At 46.9% G+C, this 20,055-nt stretch overlaps 1 protein-coding gene across 1 annotated transcript in view; it reads left to right on the top strand.

The window, feature by feature from the left end:
• Positions 1–20,055, top strand: part of PAFAH2 (platelet activating factor acetylhydrolase 2) — a 106,771-nt gene that overhangs the window by 76,064 nt on the left and 10,652 nt on the right. The window contains exons 7-8 of the mRNA XM_040424231.1: positions 833–924; positions 1,209–1,379. Of these exons, the coding sequence (XP_040280165.1) occupies positions 833–924; positions 1,209–1,379 (263 nt within the window). The remainder of the gene's footprint in view (positions 1–832; positions 925–1,208; positions 1,380–20,055) is intronic.

The following is a 20,055-nucleotide window of genomic DNA, read 5'->3' as shown; positions in this document are numbered from 1 at the left end:
ATGTGTGAATACACAATCTCTCATTTTCCTGTGCTGGTTACATCTCCCGCTCACTAACAAGATTGTATCTTTAATCTTTATATGACATCTGTTGGCCTTTGCTGTAGTTCAGACTACTGAAAAATATCCGTATGCCCATCCTATAGCTTCTGAACGTTTATGAACACTTTATATGAAATCATACATGCAATAATCTTAGTGTACATTAATATACTGTACGTTCAGTATTATATACTAAATGTCATTCAACAGCTATTTGTCGGTACACTCTTTTAACCCTACAGCTGCTTTGTATTCATGAGATCCATCATGATATGAATCAGCTATACTATAGTGACAGCTATATACGCTGGGAAACCCACTGATCGTCACCTGGTTCCTGTACCCCCCCAACCTCCCATTATACCATAGCTAGACACAGTATAAAAGCTCTGTAAATGATCTCGGGGCATGTATGCATATAGGATTAGATAGGTACCGGATCATCTGATATTCTAAATGATTGAACAGTGATAGAAAAGTGTATACAACTCATTGTTAAGGTAGGAAAGTTCAAAATAAAATCTACTCCTATAATTTATATGATATCTTATTAACTTACTGAGGGTGGCTGCGGGATCTAGGGTTGTATGTAGTTTGTAATCATGGAGATACATAGTTTTGCATAGGAACTGATTGTACAAACAGTATGATAACAATAACATCAACACCAACACATCCCATCCTAACATGCTCCGAAGTGAATACTTTTGCATAACGATCAATTTTTCTATTCCTAGTTTTTGAAGTTAGTTTTCTATTACCAATTCCATTCTGTTTCCTTAATGTTTAGGATAGAATAGACTTCAACAGAGTAGCTGTTATGGGACACTCATTTGGGGGAGCCACTGCCTTGCTTAGTTTGGTAAAGGACAATATTTTCCGGTAAGTTATTATATTGCATACTTAAATCTGTGGACGCAGAAACAATGATTTTTTTACATTCATTAGTAGTTATCTTGAGTTACAGCAAAACAAAGTTGTACTAAGTTTCAGCACACAATCTATATCCCTTCATTCATTTCAGACTCCTGGAAAACCCCTTTAAGAGCTGGGGACTTGCAGTCCAGTTATTGGCTCTTCTGAGGACGCACCATTATTGTAAACTGCCCTAATATTCTAGGTGCGGCCTTTTTGTCATCAGCTAGTTTCTATGTTCTGTCTCCTAGGTGTGCAGTAGTTTTGGATCCCTGGATGTTTCCCCTAGAAGATACTTGTTATCGAAATATACAGAAACCAATATTATTAATCAATACGGAATCATTTCAGACAAGAGAAAGTATAGAGAAAATAAAGAGGATGAATTCCGAGGGAGCTGATCTGCAGTACATGACTGTAAAGTAAGTGAACAAATGAGTATTATAGACATTTCTTCAGGATCTCGGGTCAATCATTTATCTAGTACTTTCAGCAGTATAAACTCTATGCTGTTCTTTCACTTTTTTTTATTTATTATTTATTTATTTTTTATACAACCTAATAGCTCATGCCCACGAACGTAAGGGCTCCGTGCTCGTGCTGCGGACCTATTCACTTCTGTAGTGCTTCCGGTCCGTGCCCCAGTTCCACATCTCCCGTATTACAGACCCATTCAAGTGAATGGGTCCGCAATCCGTGGTGCTGGATGCACACAAAAAAATTTGTGTATTGGATTTTTTACAGGAAACCATTCTCCTCTGCTCTTGACTGACAGCTTAAAGGGGTTATCCAAGGCTATAAACTGCCCCCCCCCCCCCCATATGCCAGGCCCCTCACATTGAATATACTTACCTGGCTTCCCATTCCCTGCGCCGCTCCTGGTCTGTGCACCACTGTAGCTGCTTCTCCCCGTGCGCGGATGAAAACATCCGGTGTCGGGGGGGAGTAGCCAATGGCAGGCGGGGACAGGGGCGAGCCTCCCTAGCGTCACCCGAGATGCTAGGAAGGTTTGTCCCCGTCTGCCATTGGCTGCAACCCCCCTTCACCCCCCCCCTCCCCCCATCCCGACAATGGATGTTTTCATCCGCGCACGGGGAGAAGCAGCTGCGGCGGCGCAGGGAGTGGGGGGTTAGGTAAGTATATTCAATGTGAGGGGCCCGGCATATGGGGGGCAGTTTATAGCCTTGGATAACCCCTTTAAGAGTTCGCTAGTATGGACACCACCACGCAAGAGCAGAGGGGAGGGCCAGACAGTGGTCCCTCTAAGCCTTGGCAGCTGCTGAGCAGGGTTGGCTTAGAGCTGGGCAATGCTCCATCAAAGCTGGGCGATCTGAAAAACATAAGATTATCGTTACAGCAAATCTAGCATAGTAAATAAAACAGTAGAAAACAGCAGGATTGGATTTTTTGCAATTGTGGGGTCACGAAAACCTGCAAGTCATGCTGCCACCCCATTTATTTCTATGGCTGCATTGCTACATGACACATGTCACATCCAAGATTACCTTGTACCCCATGAACATTGCACCAAACAGTTCAAATGATAATGTAGTAGATGTCACCTGCAGTCCTATGTAACACCATAGATAACATATGGATAGCTCAGTACAGATAATGTAGTAAATGCTACCTGCAGTCCTATGTAACACCACATATAACACATGGATAGCTCAGTAGATAATGTAGTAAATGCTACCTGCAGTCCTATGTAACAGCACAGATAACACATGGATAGCTCAGTACAGAATGTAGTGGATGCCACCTGCCAGGCTGAAGACTCCTCCCTGTGAGTGGGCCTATGGAAGCTGTACGACCACATAACTTATAGGGGCTGCTGGGGGCCACCCAATGACACTTCTCTTTGTGGCACAAGACAGAGTAAAATTTTCAACTAATATAACTAGACATGAGAAGTTTTGAAAAATTTGATTCGGCATCTTAGCCGAAGTTCAGCAAGAAATTTGATTAGTTCTGAATTAATTTGTCACGAATCGCGATAAATCAGGTATACCCAGGACACTCTGCTGAACTACAGACTCTGCTACAATTTATCGCCGTGTACACTGTGCAGTGCACCAATATTCAAGTAGTGGCCCCACGACAGAGTGGGGAAGGTGGCAGCAGTGGCAGTAACAATGCGCACCAAGATTCATAGCTAATCCTGTTTGTTAAACAAAAAGAAATGCATACAACACTCTTCAGCAAAGCAAAAAACCCGAGCACACCCCTGCAGGAGCTGTGTCCAAATGGCTCCTTAGTGGAACCAAATAAAGAACTGGAGGCAGCACCAATACAGTAATGGTGGGAAAAAAAATGTTCTTTTAATCCATGTTGGTGCAATCCAAACACATGGATCTTTTAATCCCTTCTGTTAGCTGTAAATTTACTGTGCATCAGTATTACAGGCCACTGTTACCATCAGATCTAATCTATCGCCCTGTACATAAATGTACAGTGCACCAAGGCGTCTTTCACATGGTCAGTATTTTGCATCAGTATTTGGTAAGTATTTGTAAGCCAACACCAAAAATGTACCCTAAAGAGATGACATATAATGGGAATATTTTCATCTCTTCTATGTTTTGAACCCACTCAGCCTTACAAATACTGATCAAATACAGTACTGATGCAAAATACTGACCATGGGAAAGAGGCCTTATGCCAAATTTGCATCCATTTTGGCCATTTATGTCTGAAATAGGTTTTTTACATGGAAAAAAAGTCATGTATGCAAGAGTGGGCTCTATCACACTGTCACGAGGGTGTCAAGAGCCACGCCTGACTCCGTTATACCCGGGGTCAGGAAGTCGCAGCGGGTGGCTGCGCGTTCTATGTCTAAAGACAGTGCTGTTTATTAATGGTAGCTTTCTGGGTTTGCCTTGCAATCCTTTTTGGCTCACTCAGGAATCCGTAGCTTCTCCTCCTCAGCTGTCTCTTGTCCAGCACTCCCAACCTCCTTATATTCCCATCTCTCACTTCTCTGGTTGCCAGATATAGAGCTTCCTGCCTGGACTTCTATACTGACCCACTGGAGCTGTGTAGCTGTGTTCCCTGGTTGTTGTTCCAGAACGTTACCCTCCGGATCCCTGTTGAGCCTTTGTGGTCTGCTGTTGTCGCCCACCTGGGATTATATGTTCGTCTGTATTGTCTGTCCTCTCCTTGGTGTTTTCCTCTTAGTGTCAGTGGTGCGGACTAGTGATCCCACCGCCCCGTTCACTACATAGGGCTCATCTTAGGGAAAGCCAGGGTTTAGGCACGTGATCGGCGTACGGGTGAGGAACCCGTCTAGGGACGTCAGGGCAGTCAAGTGCCAGCCGCAAGGTGAGTCAGGGGTCACCATCTTTCCCTCTCCCTTGGACAGGGCCTTCCCATTTCCCTCCCTTTTGCGTGACGCCGGTCATTACATTATATCTGGCCCTTATTTTGTGTAGGTAAAAAAAAATAAAAAAATTTCTACCTACTTAGAATCCAGTATGGATCCAATTGCTGCTTTGTCAAAGCAACTTCAAGGCCTGTCTTTGGAGGTGGCAGGATTGAAGGCGTCGGTCCTCCAGCAACAGCAGCAATTGCTACAGACCGCAAGCCCAGCGGTTGCTACAGGTAACCAGGTTGTTACGGAACCCAAGGTTGCTCTTCCTGACAGATTTTCTGGGGGAAGGGACAAATTTGTGACGTTCCGTGAGGCCTGTAAATTATATTTTAAACTGTGCCCTTACTCCTCTGGTAATGAAGAACAGCGGGTGGGGGTTGTTATTTCCCTGCTTCAGGGGGACCCGCAATCCTGGGCGTTCTCTTTACCCACTGATTCCCAGGCTCTCCGGTCAGTGGATTAATTTTTGGGGGCCTTGGGTCTCATATATGATGACCCTGACCGAATCGCACTGGCTGAATCAAAGTTACGGAGACTCCTACAGGGAGAGCGGCCAGTAGAGGAGTATTGCTCAGAGTTCCGTAGGTGGGCTACGGATACCCAGTGGAACGACCCGGCTCTCAGGAGTCAGTTCTGCTCTGGGTTATCCGAAAGGATTAAGGATGCGCTTGCGCTGTATGGGACTCCCTTTTCCCTTGATGCGGTTATGTCCCTTTCTATCAGGATAGATAGACGTCTTAGGGACAGATAGAAAAATCCGGAGCAACTGGTAACCCCTCCCAAGCAGCAGTTAGTCTGTACGGACTTAGAAGAGCCTATGCAGCTAGGAGGAACTACTCGTCAGGTCCGTCCTCCTGAGGCTCGCCGTAGGCGTGGGGTTTGTTTTTTCTGTGGGGAAAGGGGTCATTTTATTAATGTCTGTCCTTCCTTTTTCAAAAACAAAAGACCGTCGGAAAACTACTAACCCCAGGCAGTGTGGAGGATGTCAGCCGGGGGGTATACGTTTCCTCCATACGAATATCGCAATTTGTGTTGCCAGCGGTGGTTGTTTTTGGCGTTAAGACGGAGACTATTTCTTTTTTCCTAGACAGTGGAGCAGGAGTAAATTTGATAGATGCCCATTTTGCCCACACTATGGGTTTGTCTCTCTGTACGCTACAGAGACCTATTCCCATATTCGCTATTGATTCTGCTCCTCTGTCTCAGAGAAACCTCACTCACATTGTCCATAACTTACACCTTCGGGTAGGGGACCACCATAACGAGTTGCTTTCATGTTATGTTCTGGAGGGGCTTCCCACTCCGGTGGTGTTGGGTCTTCCCTGGTTGGTAGCGCACAATCCAGTGGTGGATTGGCAGGCCAGGGAGATATTGGAGTGGAGTGAGCAGTGCAGAGAAAATTGCTTAAATAGCAATTGCTTAGTCGCCTCCATAGCTACCCTACCTACATTTGTTTCGGACTTTGAGGACGTTTTTTCTGAAAAGGGTTGCCAGAAGTTACCACCTCACCGTCCTTATGATTGCCCGGTTAACCTGATTCCCGGTGCAAAATTACCCAAGACCAGGTTATATAATCTTTCGGGTCCAGAGAGACAAGCCATGAAAGATTATATCTCCGAGAGCTTGGCTAAGGGACACATCAGACCCTCTTCTTCACCCGTGGCTGCAGGGTTTTTCTTCGTTAAAAAGAAAGATGGGGGCCTGCGTCCTTGCCTAGATTTTCGCGAATTAAACCGGATAACCATCCGAGACCCATACCCTCTTCCTCTCATTCCTGACCTGTTTAATCAGATTGCGGGTGCTAGGTGGTTCTCCAAACTTGATCTTAGGGGGGCCTACAATCTGATTCGTATCAAGGAAGGGGATGAGTGGAAGACAGCTTTTAACACCCCTGAGGGGCATTATGAAAATCTAGTCATGCCTTTCGGTCTGACCAATGCTCCTGCTGTCTTCCAACATTTCGTTAATTACATTTTTAGTCATCTTATTGGCAGGTTTGTGGTGATATACCTAGATGATATTTTAATTTATTCGTCTGATCTGAAAACACATGAGGTGCATGTCAGACAGGTACTGCAGGTCCTACGGACGAATAAATTATATGCTAAAATTGAAAAGTGTGTCTTCGCCGTTCAGGAAATACAGTTCCTAGGTTATTTATTATCTGCTTCAGGTTTCCGTATGGATCCTAGGAAGGTCCAGGCAATTTTAGATTGGGATCTTCCTGAGAACCTCAAAGCACTGCAACGGTTCTTGGGCTTCGCAAATTTCTATAGAAAGTTCATTCAAAATTATTCGGTGATTGTAAAACCCCTTACTGACATGACTAGGAAGGGGACTGATTTTTCTAAATGGTCTGACGCCGCTAAAATTGCTTTTTCCTCTCTAAAAGAGAGGTTTACCTCGGCACCTGTACTAATCCAACCTGATGTCTCCCAGCCTTTTATTGTTGAAGTAGATGCGTCAGAGGTGGGAGTGGGGGCTGTGCTGTCTCAGGGTCCGTCTCCTGGCAAATGGCGTCCTTGTGCGTTCTTTTTAAAAAAACTATCTGCAGCAGAGAAGAACTATGATATTGGCAATAGGGAGCTATTAGCTATTAAACTAGCGTTTGAAGAATGGCGTCACTTTTTAGAGGGGGCAATCCACCCCGTCACTGTGATTACGGACCACAAAAACCTTCTGTACCTCGAATCAGCTAAGCGTCTCACCCCTAGACAAGCTAGGTGGTCGCTATTTTTTACCAGGTTTAACTTTGTTATTACCTATCGTCCTGGAGCAAAAAATACCAAGGCAGATGCACTATCTAGTTTTTTCCCGGGAGGGGGTAATGTGAGTGATCCGGTACCAATTCTACAAAGAGGAGTGGTTGTCTCTGCGGTACACTCTGTTCTAGAGGGGAAGGTGTTAGAGGCCCAGGGGGACGCCCCGGTCTCTTGCCCCTCAGAGAAATTGTTTGTACCGTTAAACCTGCGTCTCGAATTATTAAAGAAACATCATAATTCGGCACTTGCTGGGCACCCGGGTAGTAAAGCAACCTTGGAGCTATTGTCTCGTCGTTTTTGGTGGCCAAGGTTGCGTCAGGATGTAATGGATTTTGTGTCTTCCTGTTCTACTTGTGCGCGCGCGAAAGTCTCTCATACACGTCCTGCAGGGTCTTTATTGCCACTTGTCATTCCCAATAGGCCATGGACACATCTGTCAATGGATTTAATCACTGACTTACCTTTGTCTGCGGGGAAAACAGTTATCTTGGTAGTAGTGGACAGGTTTAGCAAAATGGTACACTTCATTGCGTTACCCGCACTACCTAATGCTAAGACTCTTGCTCAGGTATTCATCAGTGAAATCGTGAAGCTTCACGGGTTCCCTTCCGATGTTGTTTCGGATCGGGGAACCCAGTTTATTTCTAAATTTTGGAAAGCTTTTTGTTCCCGTTTGGGGGTACACTTGTCCTTTTCCTCAGCTTTCCATCCTCAGTCGAATGGACAGACTGAGCGTACCAACCAAAACCTTGAGACATATCTAAGATGTTTTGTGTCTGAAAACCAAGAGGTGTGGTCATCATATTTACCGTTAGCCGAGTTTGCCATAAATAATCGCCGTCAGGAATCTACTGGCAAGTCACCATTTCTTGGTGCATATGGTTTTCATCCCCAATTCTGTACTTTCAAAGAGGGGGGGTCTTCTGGGGTTCCCGAAGAGGAACGGTTTTCGTCATCTCTTTATTCTGTATGGCAGAAAGTGCAAGCTAATTTGAAAAATATGGGAGGTAAATATAAATGCATGGCTGACAAGAGACGGTCCGGACCTAGGAGTGAATGACTATGTGTGGTTGTCTACTAGGAATATTAAATTAAAGGTTCCCTCGTGGAAACTGGGTCCTAGGTTCATTGGCCCTTACAAAATAGTAGCCATCATTAACCCCGTGGCTTTTCGCCTGGAGCTACCTCAGACTTTTAAAATCCATAACGTCTTCCATAAGTCGTTACTCAAGAAGTATGTTCCACCTCTAGAACCGTCACCGCTGCCACCCCCTCCTGTTGTTGTGGATGGTAATCTAGAGTTTCAAATATCCAAAATTGTTGATTCTCGTCGGGTCCGCCGCTCTCTTCAATATCTGGTGCATTGGAGGGGTTACGGTCCCGAGGAAAGGATGTGGGTTCCAGCGTCTGAGGTAAACACCGACAGGTTAGTTCGGGCTTTTCATGCCTCTCATCCTGAGAGACCTAGTCCTGAGTGTCCGGAGGCCCCTCGTAGAGAGGGGGGTACTGTCACGAGGGTGTCAAGAGCCACGCCTGACTCCGTTATACCCGGGGTCAGGAAGTCGCAGCGGGTGGCTGCGCGTTCTATGTCTAAAGACAGTGCTGTTTATTAATGGTAGCTTTCTGGGTTTGCCTTGCAATCCTTTTTGGCTCACTCAGGAATCCGTAGCTTCTCCTCCTCAGCTGTTTCTTGTCCAGCAATCCCAACCTCCTTATATTCCCATCTCTGACTTCTCTGGTTGCCAGATATAGAGCTTCCTGCCTGGACTTCTATACTGACCCACTGGAGCTGTGTAGCTGTGTTCCCTGGTTGTTGTTCCAGAACGTTACCCTCCGCATCCCTGTTGAGCCTTTGTGGTCTGCTGTTGTCGCCCACCTGGGATTATATGTTTGTCTGTATTGTCTGTCCTCTCCTTGGTGTTTTCCTCTTAGTGTCAGTGGTGCGGACTAGTGATCCCACCGCCCCGTTCACTACATAGGGCTCATCTTAGGGAAAGCCAGGGTTTAGGCACGTGATCGGCGTACGGGTGAGGAACCCGTCTAGGGACGTCAGGTCAGTCAGGTGCCAGCCGCAAGGTGAGTCAGGGGTCACCATCTTTCCCTCTCCCTTGGACAGGGCCTTCCCATTTCCCTCCATTTTGCGTGACGCCGGTCATTACACACACATTTGCATCAGTATTTGGTCAGTAAGGAGTTGAACCTAAAGAGATAAAATGGAATGGAAATATTTGCATCTCTTCTGTGTTTTGGACCCACTTTTGCTTTTGACCAAATACTGACCGTGTGAAACAGACCTTGTGGATGCTCAAAATACAGGATTGTTTTTTGGGTTTTTTTTGTGTGTGTTTTTTTTTCGGTTCTGACAGATCAGAAGAACAGAAAAATAAACGGTGAACACGGCCAAACAGTGAAAATAGTGGCTCCATAACAGAGCGGGGAGGAGAAGCAGCAAAAGTGACATACAGCACAAGATGGTGACAGATAACACTAGTAGCAGAACCCAACAACAGCAGTGTAATAGCACTTGGCATGGATATCCTTGTAAAAATGTAACATTTACATATCATTATGACGCTCCATTGTAGGAATGGCAGTAGTCGGGTGGCAGCAGCATGTGGCCAGAAGTAATGGCCCATTTTGCTGAATATTTCGATGTGGCAACACACTACAGTATGATCATTAGTGGCAGAATGATCTATTCATTTGCATCAGGTATTGGTATCTGGTTGATCCATGTCTGATTCAACTTCATAAAGGTTAATCTCTCATTTTGAGAGAAAAGGCGATTTCTCTTAGTGGTAACTATGCCTCCACCACACTGAACACCCGCTCTGATGCCACACTACTAGCCAGGCAGGAAAGCATGCCCATGGCAAACTCAGCCAGTTGCGGCCACACTTCAAGTTTGTATGCCCAATAGTCCAGAGGATACAAAGGTGCAAGTATGCCACCACCTGCTGGTTGAGGTTCTGCTGCATGTGACACTGCTGCTGCTGGGTGGCTTCTTTAGAAGGCGGCTGATGAAAACTGGTCATCAGAGATTCCAGACTTAAGTTGCTGCTTATGGAGCTGGTGCTGCTCCTGACCCCTCCCCCACCCCACACACACACACACTACCATTTGTAGCAGTGGAGCGTGAAAGCAGAGCGTCCCCCTGGTCAGACCTCCCTGAGGATGGTGCTGACAACACAGCATGTCTCTGTAGTAGTCCATTTTTGTACCCTCAAAGAAGGTCTAAAAAAAATGCATTGATTTTTGACCTGTAGCGAGGGACTGTAGGCGCCACGTGACATGTAGGCACCACGTCTTCTGTCCCCTCATCAATCATATTTCTTAGCATCCCCTCCAGGATGTGAAGGAGTGGCATGACATCATTCATCCCGACTAACAAAGTGGCCTCCTCAAACGGCCTGAACAAACGGTACGTGTCACGCATGAGCTGCCACTGGCTAACGTAGAAATTACATCAGGAACCTGTCCGTCTGCTGCCTTAAGAAATCTTTGTGGAGCATGGAGTTCCAATGGTGGAAATGTCGCATATCAGGCAATGTTGGGGAAGAGCATTTTGCCTTTGCAGCTCAAGGAGGGCGTGTTTTGCACGAAAAGAGTGGCTGAAGTGCATGCACAGTTTCCTAGACATTTTTAACAGCTCTTACAGTTCAATGGATGACTTGAGGAACCGGGTGACAATGGGATTGAAGACGTGCGCCATGTAGGGTGCATAGGTCAGCCCTCCCTGATGCAGCACAGACAAAATGTTCTTCCCGTTATCAGTAACCATGGTTCCTAACTCCAATCGGTGAGGAGACAGCCAGTGTTCAATTTTTTTATTGCTGACATGGAGCAGTTCCTCCCTGGTGTGGCTCCGCTCACCCATGCTGACGAGGTGCAGAACTGCGTGACAACACTGTGCTTTGCATAGGTGATATGATGGAGGACCACTGTGAACTGTGCCTAGAGGGGAGGGTGAGGACAAGGTGGAGGATGAGGAGGCAGAGGAGGACATTGGCGCAGAAATCCCAGTATTACAACGTGGAGGTGGCATTATCATCACCTGGCCAAGATGCTGGTGTGCCTGGGCCAGAATGACATTTACCCAGTGGGCTGTGAATGACATATATTATCCGTGACTATAGTTACAACTCCATACGTCAGCGATGGCGTGAACTCTACCAGTCACCGAGGCCCAAATACTGACCCACCTTCTATTCAATGTACTTGTGCAAGGCTTGCACAGCGTTTTAGGAAAAATAATGTCGGCTTGTGACTCTCCACCTTGAGTGAGCACAAACCATCAGTTCTCTGAAATATGCAGAGTCAACTAGATGGAAAGGGAGGACTGTAGTACCAGAAACCTTGCCAGGTGCACATTCAGCTTCTGCACCACTGGATGAGTGCACGCATACTGTTGCCTTTTTGCAATTGCCTCGGTGATCGATTTCTGTCAGAACAAGTGACGAGGAGGAGCATCAGGAGCAATAGACAACTTTGAAGTCGATGGGAAGTGTCACGGAACCATGAACCAGACGTACAACAAGAGATAAATGAAAATAAGAAGGCTTTATTGAAAATAAAGCTGTAAAGCAAAAGTCCAAACGGATGGTGAAACCGAGCAGAGTCTTTGCGAAGCCAGAGGTCAGGAACCAGAAGGGTAGTCAGACGAAGCCAGGATCAGGAACCAGCAGGGTAGTCAGACGAAGCCAGGATCAGGAACCAGCAGGGTAGTCAGACGAAGCCAGGATCAGGAACCAGCAGGGTAGTCAGACGAAGCCAGGATCAGGAACCAGAAGCAGCAGCAGTCTTAGAAGCATGTGAACACAAGAGGACCAAGCAAGGAACTGAAGCCACAGACCTCCTATATATATGAGCTAGGCATCCAGCTCCTCCCAGGGGAAGGAGGAGCCGCAGGGTGGAAGGCTACAAGAAACCAAGATGGCCGCCAGCACATGTCAAACGAAGGAGAGCAGCAAGCAGGTAAGACCATGACAGGAAGGAACGACAGCTTCCTTCTGCTGACGTTGACAAGCCCTGACTGCTGGAGAGGAGGTGCGGGCCAGTGGGAGATGCAGCGGTTGCTGCATTAGGCTGTAATACTAAATGAGTGGCATGGTTTTCCCACATCAGTTTATGATGACACGCCATGTGTTGATGCAGGGCCATCATGCCAACGTCCCCGAGTGACTTTGTGAAAAATTCCCACACTGCCCAGTATCACATTTTCCCTCCACCTGCCTGCCGCTGCTTTTGTTCTGCTAGAGTGTTCCTACCGAGTAGCAAATGGTGTACTTCTGCCGTGTTGGTTTCTAGATCTCCCACTGCCTCCACCCTGCTGTCTCACTGGCACACTGTTTCCCTCGCTTCCTGATGATGACAATGCCCCCTCTTCACCCACATGGGATAGGCTACATCATCATCTACATATGTTTGTGTTTCACTTGCGTCATCCTCACGCCTCTTGTGCACGTCCCTGACCTCTCGCTACATGTGCTCCCACCCAACTGTCATCATCGGTAGTTGCACGCCTTAAGGAGTCTGCAGTAGTCCTTGTCCTGTCTCTCCCTATGCTCAGCTCACAGGAAAATGGCGGTGACCTCGCATAATCAGGGTTTTATAGGGCTCTGCCTAGCTGTGACTACCTGCTGATTGGCTGGCTGCACGGCATTATGGGTGATCTTGCACTCCCAGGCTAGTCTCTACTACACTTACTTTCACTTTCTAACACGCCAGCCGCCATTTTAGAAAAAATTATTAGTTACCACGAAGCGCAAGGAAATTTGGATTAATTTGGACCGAATTCTGCTTTGAGTGCTTTGCTTTGCTTAACTCTAAATATAAACGTCAACCTAGGTATGTTTTACTTTTTCTGTACACATAACGCACAGTGATCTCTCAGTACCCGTAACGCACAGTGATCTCTCAGTACACGTAACGCACAGTGATCTCTCAGTACCCGTAACGCACAGTGATCTCTCAGTACCCGTAACGCACAGTGATCTCTCAGTACACGTAACGCACAGTGATCTCTCAGTACACAAAATGCACAGTGATCTCTCAGTACACGTAACATACAGTGATCTCTTAGTACACGTAACATACAGTGATCTCTCAGTACACGTAACGCACAGTGATCTCTCAGTACACGTAACATACAGTGATCTCTTAGTACACGTAACATACAGTGATCTCTCAGTACACGTAACGCACAGTGATCTCTCAGTACACGTAACATACAGTGATCTCTTAGTACACGTAACATACAGTGATCTCTCAGTACACGTAACGCACAGTGATCTCTCAGTACACATAACACACAGTGATCTCTCAGTACACATAACACACCGTGATGTCTCGGTACACGTAACGCACAGTGATGTCTCGGTACACATAACGCACAGTGATCTCTCAGTACCCGTAACATACAGTGATCTCTCAGTACCCGTAACGCACAGTGATCTCTCAGTACACATAACGCACAGTGATCTCTCAGTACCCGTAACGCACAGTGATCTCTCAGTACACATAACGCACAGTGATCTCTCAGTACCCGTAATGCACAGTGACCTCTCTGTACACATAACGTACAGTGATCTCTCTGTACACATAACGTACAGTGATCTCTTAGTACACATAACGCACAGTGATATCTCAGTACAAGTAAGGGACAGTGATCTCTAAGTAAACAACGCAAAATATGGTATAGCCACTAAGTTTTCAATCAAATATATCTGTATAGCGCCGCCTGCTGTTTTTTTCTATATTTCTTTTGTCCTGCTCACTGACATGGCCGCACATGCTCAGTTTCATGCTGTGATAGGGTGAGCTGAGACACACCCCCTTAGCAACAGCAGAAAATACACTGGCAGGCTGGAGATGTGATTTTTTTTAACCTCTAACAGGTATATTAGACGCTGTTTTGATAACAGCGTCTAATATACCTGCTACCTGGTCCTCTGGTGGTCCCCTTTGTTTGGATCGACCACCAGAGGACACAGGTAGCTCAGTAATATGTTGCACCAAGCACCACTACACTACACCCCCCCCCCCTGTCACTTATTAACCCCTTATTCACCCCTGATCACCCCATATAGACTCCCTGATCACCCCCCTGTCATTGATCACCCCCCTGTAAGGCTGCATTCAGATGTCCGTATGATTTTTACGGATCCACTGATACATGGATCGGATCCGCAAAACACGTACGGACATCTGAATGGAGCCTTACAGGGGGGTGATCACCCCATATAGACTCCCTGATCACCCCCCTGTCATTGATCACCCCCCTGTAAGGCTGCATTCTGATGTCCGTATGTTTTTTACGGATCCACTGATACATGGATCGGATCCGCAAAACACATACAGGCGTCTGAATGGAGCCTTACAGGGGGGTGATCACCCCATATAGACTCCCTGATCACCCCCCTGTCATTGATCACCCCCTTGTAAGGCTCCATTCAGATGTCCGTATGATTTTTACGGATCCACTGATACATGGATCGGATCTGCAAAACACATACGGACATCTGAATGGAGCCTTATAGGGGGGTGATCACCCCATATAGACTCCCTGATCACCCCCCTGTCATTGATCACCCCCCTGTCATTGATCACCCCCCTGTAAGGCTGCATTCAGATGTCCGTATGATTTTTACGGATCCACTGATACATGGATCGGATCCGCAAAACACATACGGACATCTGAATGGAGCCTTACAGGAGGGTGATCACCCCATATAGACTCCCTGATCACCCCCCTGTCATTGATCACCCCCCTGTAATGCTGCATTCAGATGTCCGTATGATTTTTACGGATCCACTGATACATGGATCGGATCCGCAAAACACATACGGACATCTGAATGGAGCCTTATAGGGGGGTGATCAATGACAGGGGGGTGATCACCCCATATAGACTCATTGATCACCCCCCTGTCATTGATCACCCCCCTGTAAGGCTCCATTCAGACATTTTTTTGGCCCAAGTTAGCAGAAATTATTATTTTTTTTCTTACAAAGTCTCATATTCCACTAACTTGTGTCAAAAAATAAAATCTCACATGAACTCACCATACCCCTCACGGAATCCAAATGCGTAAATTTTTTTAGACATTTATATTCCAGACTTCTTCTCACGCTTTAGGGCCCCTAGAATGCCAGGGCAGTATAATTACCCCACATGTGACCCCATTTCGGAAAGAAGACACCCCAAGGTATTCCGTGAGGGGCATATTGAGTCCATGAAAGATTGAAATTTTTGTCCCAAGTTAGCGGAAAGGGAGACTTTGTGAGAAAAAAATAAAAATAAATCAATTTCCGCTAACTTGTGCCAAAAAAAAAAAATTTCTATGAACTCGCCATGCCCCTCATTGAATAGCTTGCGGTGTCTTCTTTCCAAAATGGGGTCACATGTGGGGTATTTATACTGCCCTGGCATTCTAGGGGCCCTAAAACGTGAGAAGAAGTCTGGGATCCAAATGTCTAAAAATGCCCTCATAAAAGGAATGTGGGCCCCTTTGCGCATCTAGGCTGCAAAAAAGTGTCACATATCTGGTATCGCCGTACTCAGGAGAAGTTGGGCAATGTGTTTTGGGGTGTCATTTTACATATACCCATGCTGGGTGAGATAAATATCTTGGTCAAATGCCAACTTTGTATAAAAAATGGGAAAAGTTGTCTTTTGCCGAGATATTTCTCTCACCCAGCATGAGTATATGTAAAATGACACCCCAAAACACATTGCCCAACTTCTCCTGAATACGGCGATACCACATGTGTGACACTTTTTTGCAGCCTAGGTGGGCAAAGGGGCCCACATTCCAAAGAGCACCTTTCGGATTTCACCGGCCATTTTTTACACATTTTGATTTCAAACTACTTACCACACATTTGGGCCCCTAGAATGCCAGGGCAGTATAACTACCCCACAAGTGACCCCATTTTGGAAAGAAGACACCCCAAGGTATTCGCTGATGGGCATAGTGAGTTCATAGAAGTTTTTATTTTTTGTCACAAGTTAGTGGAATATAAGACTTTGTAAGAAAAAAAAAAAAAAAATCATCATTTTCCGCTAACTTGTGACAAAAAATAAAAAGTTCTATGAACTCACTATGCCCATCAGCGAATACCTTAGGGTGTCTACTTTCCGAAATAGGGTCATTTGTGGGGTGTTTGTACTGTCTGGGCATTGTAGAACCTCAGGAGACATGACAGGTGCTCAGAAAGTCAGAGCTGCTTCAAAAAGCGGAAATTCACATTTTTGTACCATAGTTTGTAAACGCTATAACTTTTACCCAAACCATTTTTTTTTTTTACCCAAACATTTTTTTTTTTATCAAAGACATGTAGAACTATAAATTTAGAGCAAAATTTATATATGGATGTCGTTTTTTTTTGCAAAATTTTACAACTGAAAGTGAAAAATGTCATTTTTTTGCAAAAAAATAGTTAAATTTCGATTAATAACAAAAAAAGTAAAAATGTCAGCAGCAATGAAATACCACCAAATGAAAGCTCTATTAGTGAGAAGAAAAGGAGGTAAAATTCATTTGGGTGGTAAGTTGCATGACCGAGCAATAAACCGTTAAAGTTGTGAAGTGCCGATTTGGAAAAAAGGGCCTGGTCACTAGGGGGGTATAAACCTGTGGTCCTTAAGTGGTTAAAGGAAACCTGTTAGCTCCAGTATACTACCTTCACTGAAGTCAGCATAGTGTATTGACAGACCTGCTGATTTCAGTGGTCTGTCATTGCTGTGATCGCACTTAGTACCATTAGAGTACTGCCCTGCCGAAACCTGCAGCATGCACCAGCACAGTGAGGTAAATGAGTCCGATGCAGCCCACTGCATGACGACAACTGACAGGTTTATTTCCTTTGTGGACAGGACCTGGCGAATGGAGGACGCCCAACCACCACCCCCCCTACCTAACTGGCCTGAGGTGTGCCTTGGCCTCACTAGGTCGGTATGCCTGTAAAAGGGGGCATACCCTGGATGTGAAAGTTGGATGACTGACTGAAGAATGGGAATGGGTGGGCAGGGGATGTCCGAATGTCGACGTGCTGCCTGGGAGAAGTGGACCGCTTAAAACAGGTACTGGTCCCTCCCACAAATCCAGGCTAACCTGCGGCCAGCCTTATCACTTGTGGACAGGACCTGGCGAATAGAGGACGCCCAACCACCACCCCCCCTACCTAACTGGCCTGAGGTGTGCCTTGGCCTCACTAGGTCGGTATGCCTGTAAAAGGGGGCAAAACCCACCAGTGAGGGAAGGATGGCCCCCGTGCTATTCTGCCAACGTACTAAATGCTTGGACCAATTCGGCCAGAGGCTCCGGGATATACCGGACAAAGCACCCTGAGCGCCAGCGCCCCAAGTGCTTGATGATGTGCGCAGGAACTCCATGTTTGGACGCTGCGGATGCCGCACCAATGCGGAAAGAATGCCCTGAGAACTGCGCCGGATTCAATCCAATACTGGCCAACAGGGTACGGATATGTTTGGTGAACTGGCTGGTCGTGAGTGGCTCAACAGGGAATGGTAGCAACGGGTCGGTGGGGCCGTGGAGACTAAGGGCCAGCGCGAGGTTGTCCAAGACTGCCACTGGACACCAGGCGTTTGTGGTCTGGAAGAATTTGACTACATGGCCAAGACCTACCTGCCTGGTTTTATTGTGAGGCAACTGTAGATGGAAGATACTGCCCATCCTAACTAAGTCTCCCTTGCGGAGAGCCACCCCCCCTCGTCTGGCCTGTGTCACCTCACCTGGTCTTAGAAACCCATAAAAGGCCAAGTACATCGCTGCTTTGATCACCAGGCTGGGCAGGGCCCCGAACGGTGACAACGAGAGGACGTCCGACAGGCTACGAAATGTGACCCCCGTAATAGGTTGACGGCTCGGCTTGACCGTGACCTGGCTTTTCTGGATGCCTCTGAGGATGGCCTTAATCGGGTGAGCTGAAAATATGGAGGGTCTATCTGGCTCTTGAAGTGCCAAAAAATGTTGCACCCCTGCCAAATATAGCCTGATGGTGTTGTAGGATAACGCTAGTACTGAGTGACAGTAAGATACGAAAGCCACCATGTACTTGACCTGACCAGCGTCACCCCTAGGGTATACCGACTGGAAGTCTAAGAAAACTACCCATGCTCGGCGGTATGACTTCAAAGTACTGGTCGACAAAGACTTCGTAATGAGAGAACTGGCGACCACCAACAGAGAGTCTAGTCCAAGACCAGCAGCCGCCAGTCCGGTACCGGGGTGCCCACCGCGTCTGCTTCTGGGTTCTGAAAGAAAAAGCGTGCAAAGTCAAAACGGGACAAAGCATCAGCCGCCACATTGCTGACCCCGTCCAGAAACTGGGCATGGAAATGAAACCCTGTTCCAGAGCTATCCAGGTCAACCTACGCATGAAAGACATGATGAGTAGCGATTTGGACCTACCCTTGTTAATGATCTCTGCGGTCGCCATGTTGTCAGTGTGGAAAACCACCGTGTGACCCGACCACCTACGCCCCCAAACTATAGCGGCTGCCACAATAGGATAGATCTCGAACAATGCCGACGTCTGAGAAAACCCCGGCATCTGTAGTACGTGCGAGGGCCATGAGCCGGCGAACCAGTGAGGGCCGAATATGGCCGCGAAACCTATCGAGGCAGCCGCGTCTGAAAATACGTGTGGAGAATCAGAAGTGGCCCTTGGAATAAACATGGAAATGCCATTCCACCCACTGAGAAATCCGTCCCACATGAACAGATCTGCCCGGGCGTTGGTATCAAGATGCACTGATGCGTCCAAATCACTGGTCTGTTGCAGTAAGACTAACAACCTTGAAATAAATGATCTACCCTGAGGAATGATCCTCATGGCAAAGTTCAACATGCCCAACAGAGACTGCAATTCTCTCTTGGTGCAAACCTGAGACATGAGCAAGGAACGGACACCTGATTTGATTCTGTCGAGTTTGTCTAGTGGTAAACTTGCCGACATGGCACGTGAATCCAGAGAGATCCCCAAGAATGTGACAACCTGCGCAGGCCCTTCTGTTTTGTGGGCAGCCACCAGAATGTTTAACTCCTCGAACACCTGCAAGAGAACCTGCAAGTCAGCAGGCGCCCGTGAGGGTTCCTCTATCAACAGAAAATCATCCAGGTAGTGAATGACATTCTGGCAACCCTGAACTACCAACAAAATCCATTCCAGAGCCTGCGCTAACTTGTCAAACAGACTGGGGCTGCTCTTGGAACCAAACGTCAACTTGGTGGCGAAATAGTATGCCTCTCTCCATCTGATGCCATGCCACTGCCAGAGAGATGGGCTAATGGGCAGCAGTTTGAACGCATCAGAGATATCTGCCTTGGACAGCCAAGCGCCCCTGCCTGACCGTAGAATGACCTGGATAGCTTGATCCACGGAAGTATACTTCAATGAAAACTCTTCAGACGGAATCAGAGAGTTGAGACTAGGAACGTGGGAAGAATGTGGAGCAGACAAGTCATAAATCAAACGGAATTTATTTGAGTATTTACCCTGCACCACCCCCACCGGGCTCACCCTCCACGTGCAAAAAGGAGAGGACTGGAAAGGACCGATGATAAAGCCCTTCTCCAGCTCACTTGCCAGCAGCAGATCCACCAGATCAGCATGGGTAGAAGCCGACTGCAGATTGGGGCATTCATGTGTCTGCTGAGGCAAGGCTATGAGCCCAGTGTGGAATCCCCGTAAGAACCCTTCCACCAGAAAAGCGCGGAACGGCTGAACGGGATGAAGCCGCAGCAGGTGGTCTAGGACCTCGACATTCACCCGGCTTAGTCATGCCGGCTTCACGGTGCAGACCGTGACCGGATGTGCCCTGAAGCATGTAGCACAAATATGCAGGAGCCTGCACTGGCTGAAGTTGCATACCGCATAGTTAAAATTATTGCAGAGCTGGGCTTTGCCCAAGTAATGAATGGGTCTCCCCAGCTTATCAAA

Source organism: Bufo bufo, chromosome 3, assembly GCF_905171765.1.
Source record: "Bufo bufo chromosome 3, aBufBuf1.1, whole genome shotgun sequence".
Taxonomy (NCBI): domain Eukaryota; kingdom Metazoa; phylum Chordata; class Amphibia; order Anura; family Bufonidae; genus Bufo; species Bufo bufo.
Note: the sequence above shows the minus strand (reverse complement) of the source record. Positions and strands in the feature narration are given on the sequence as shown.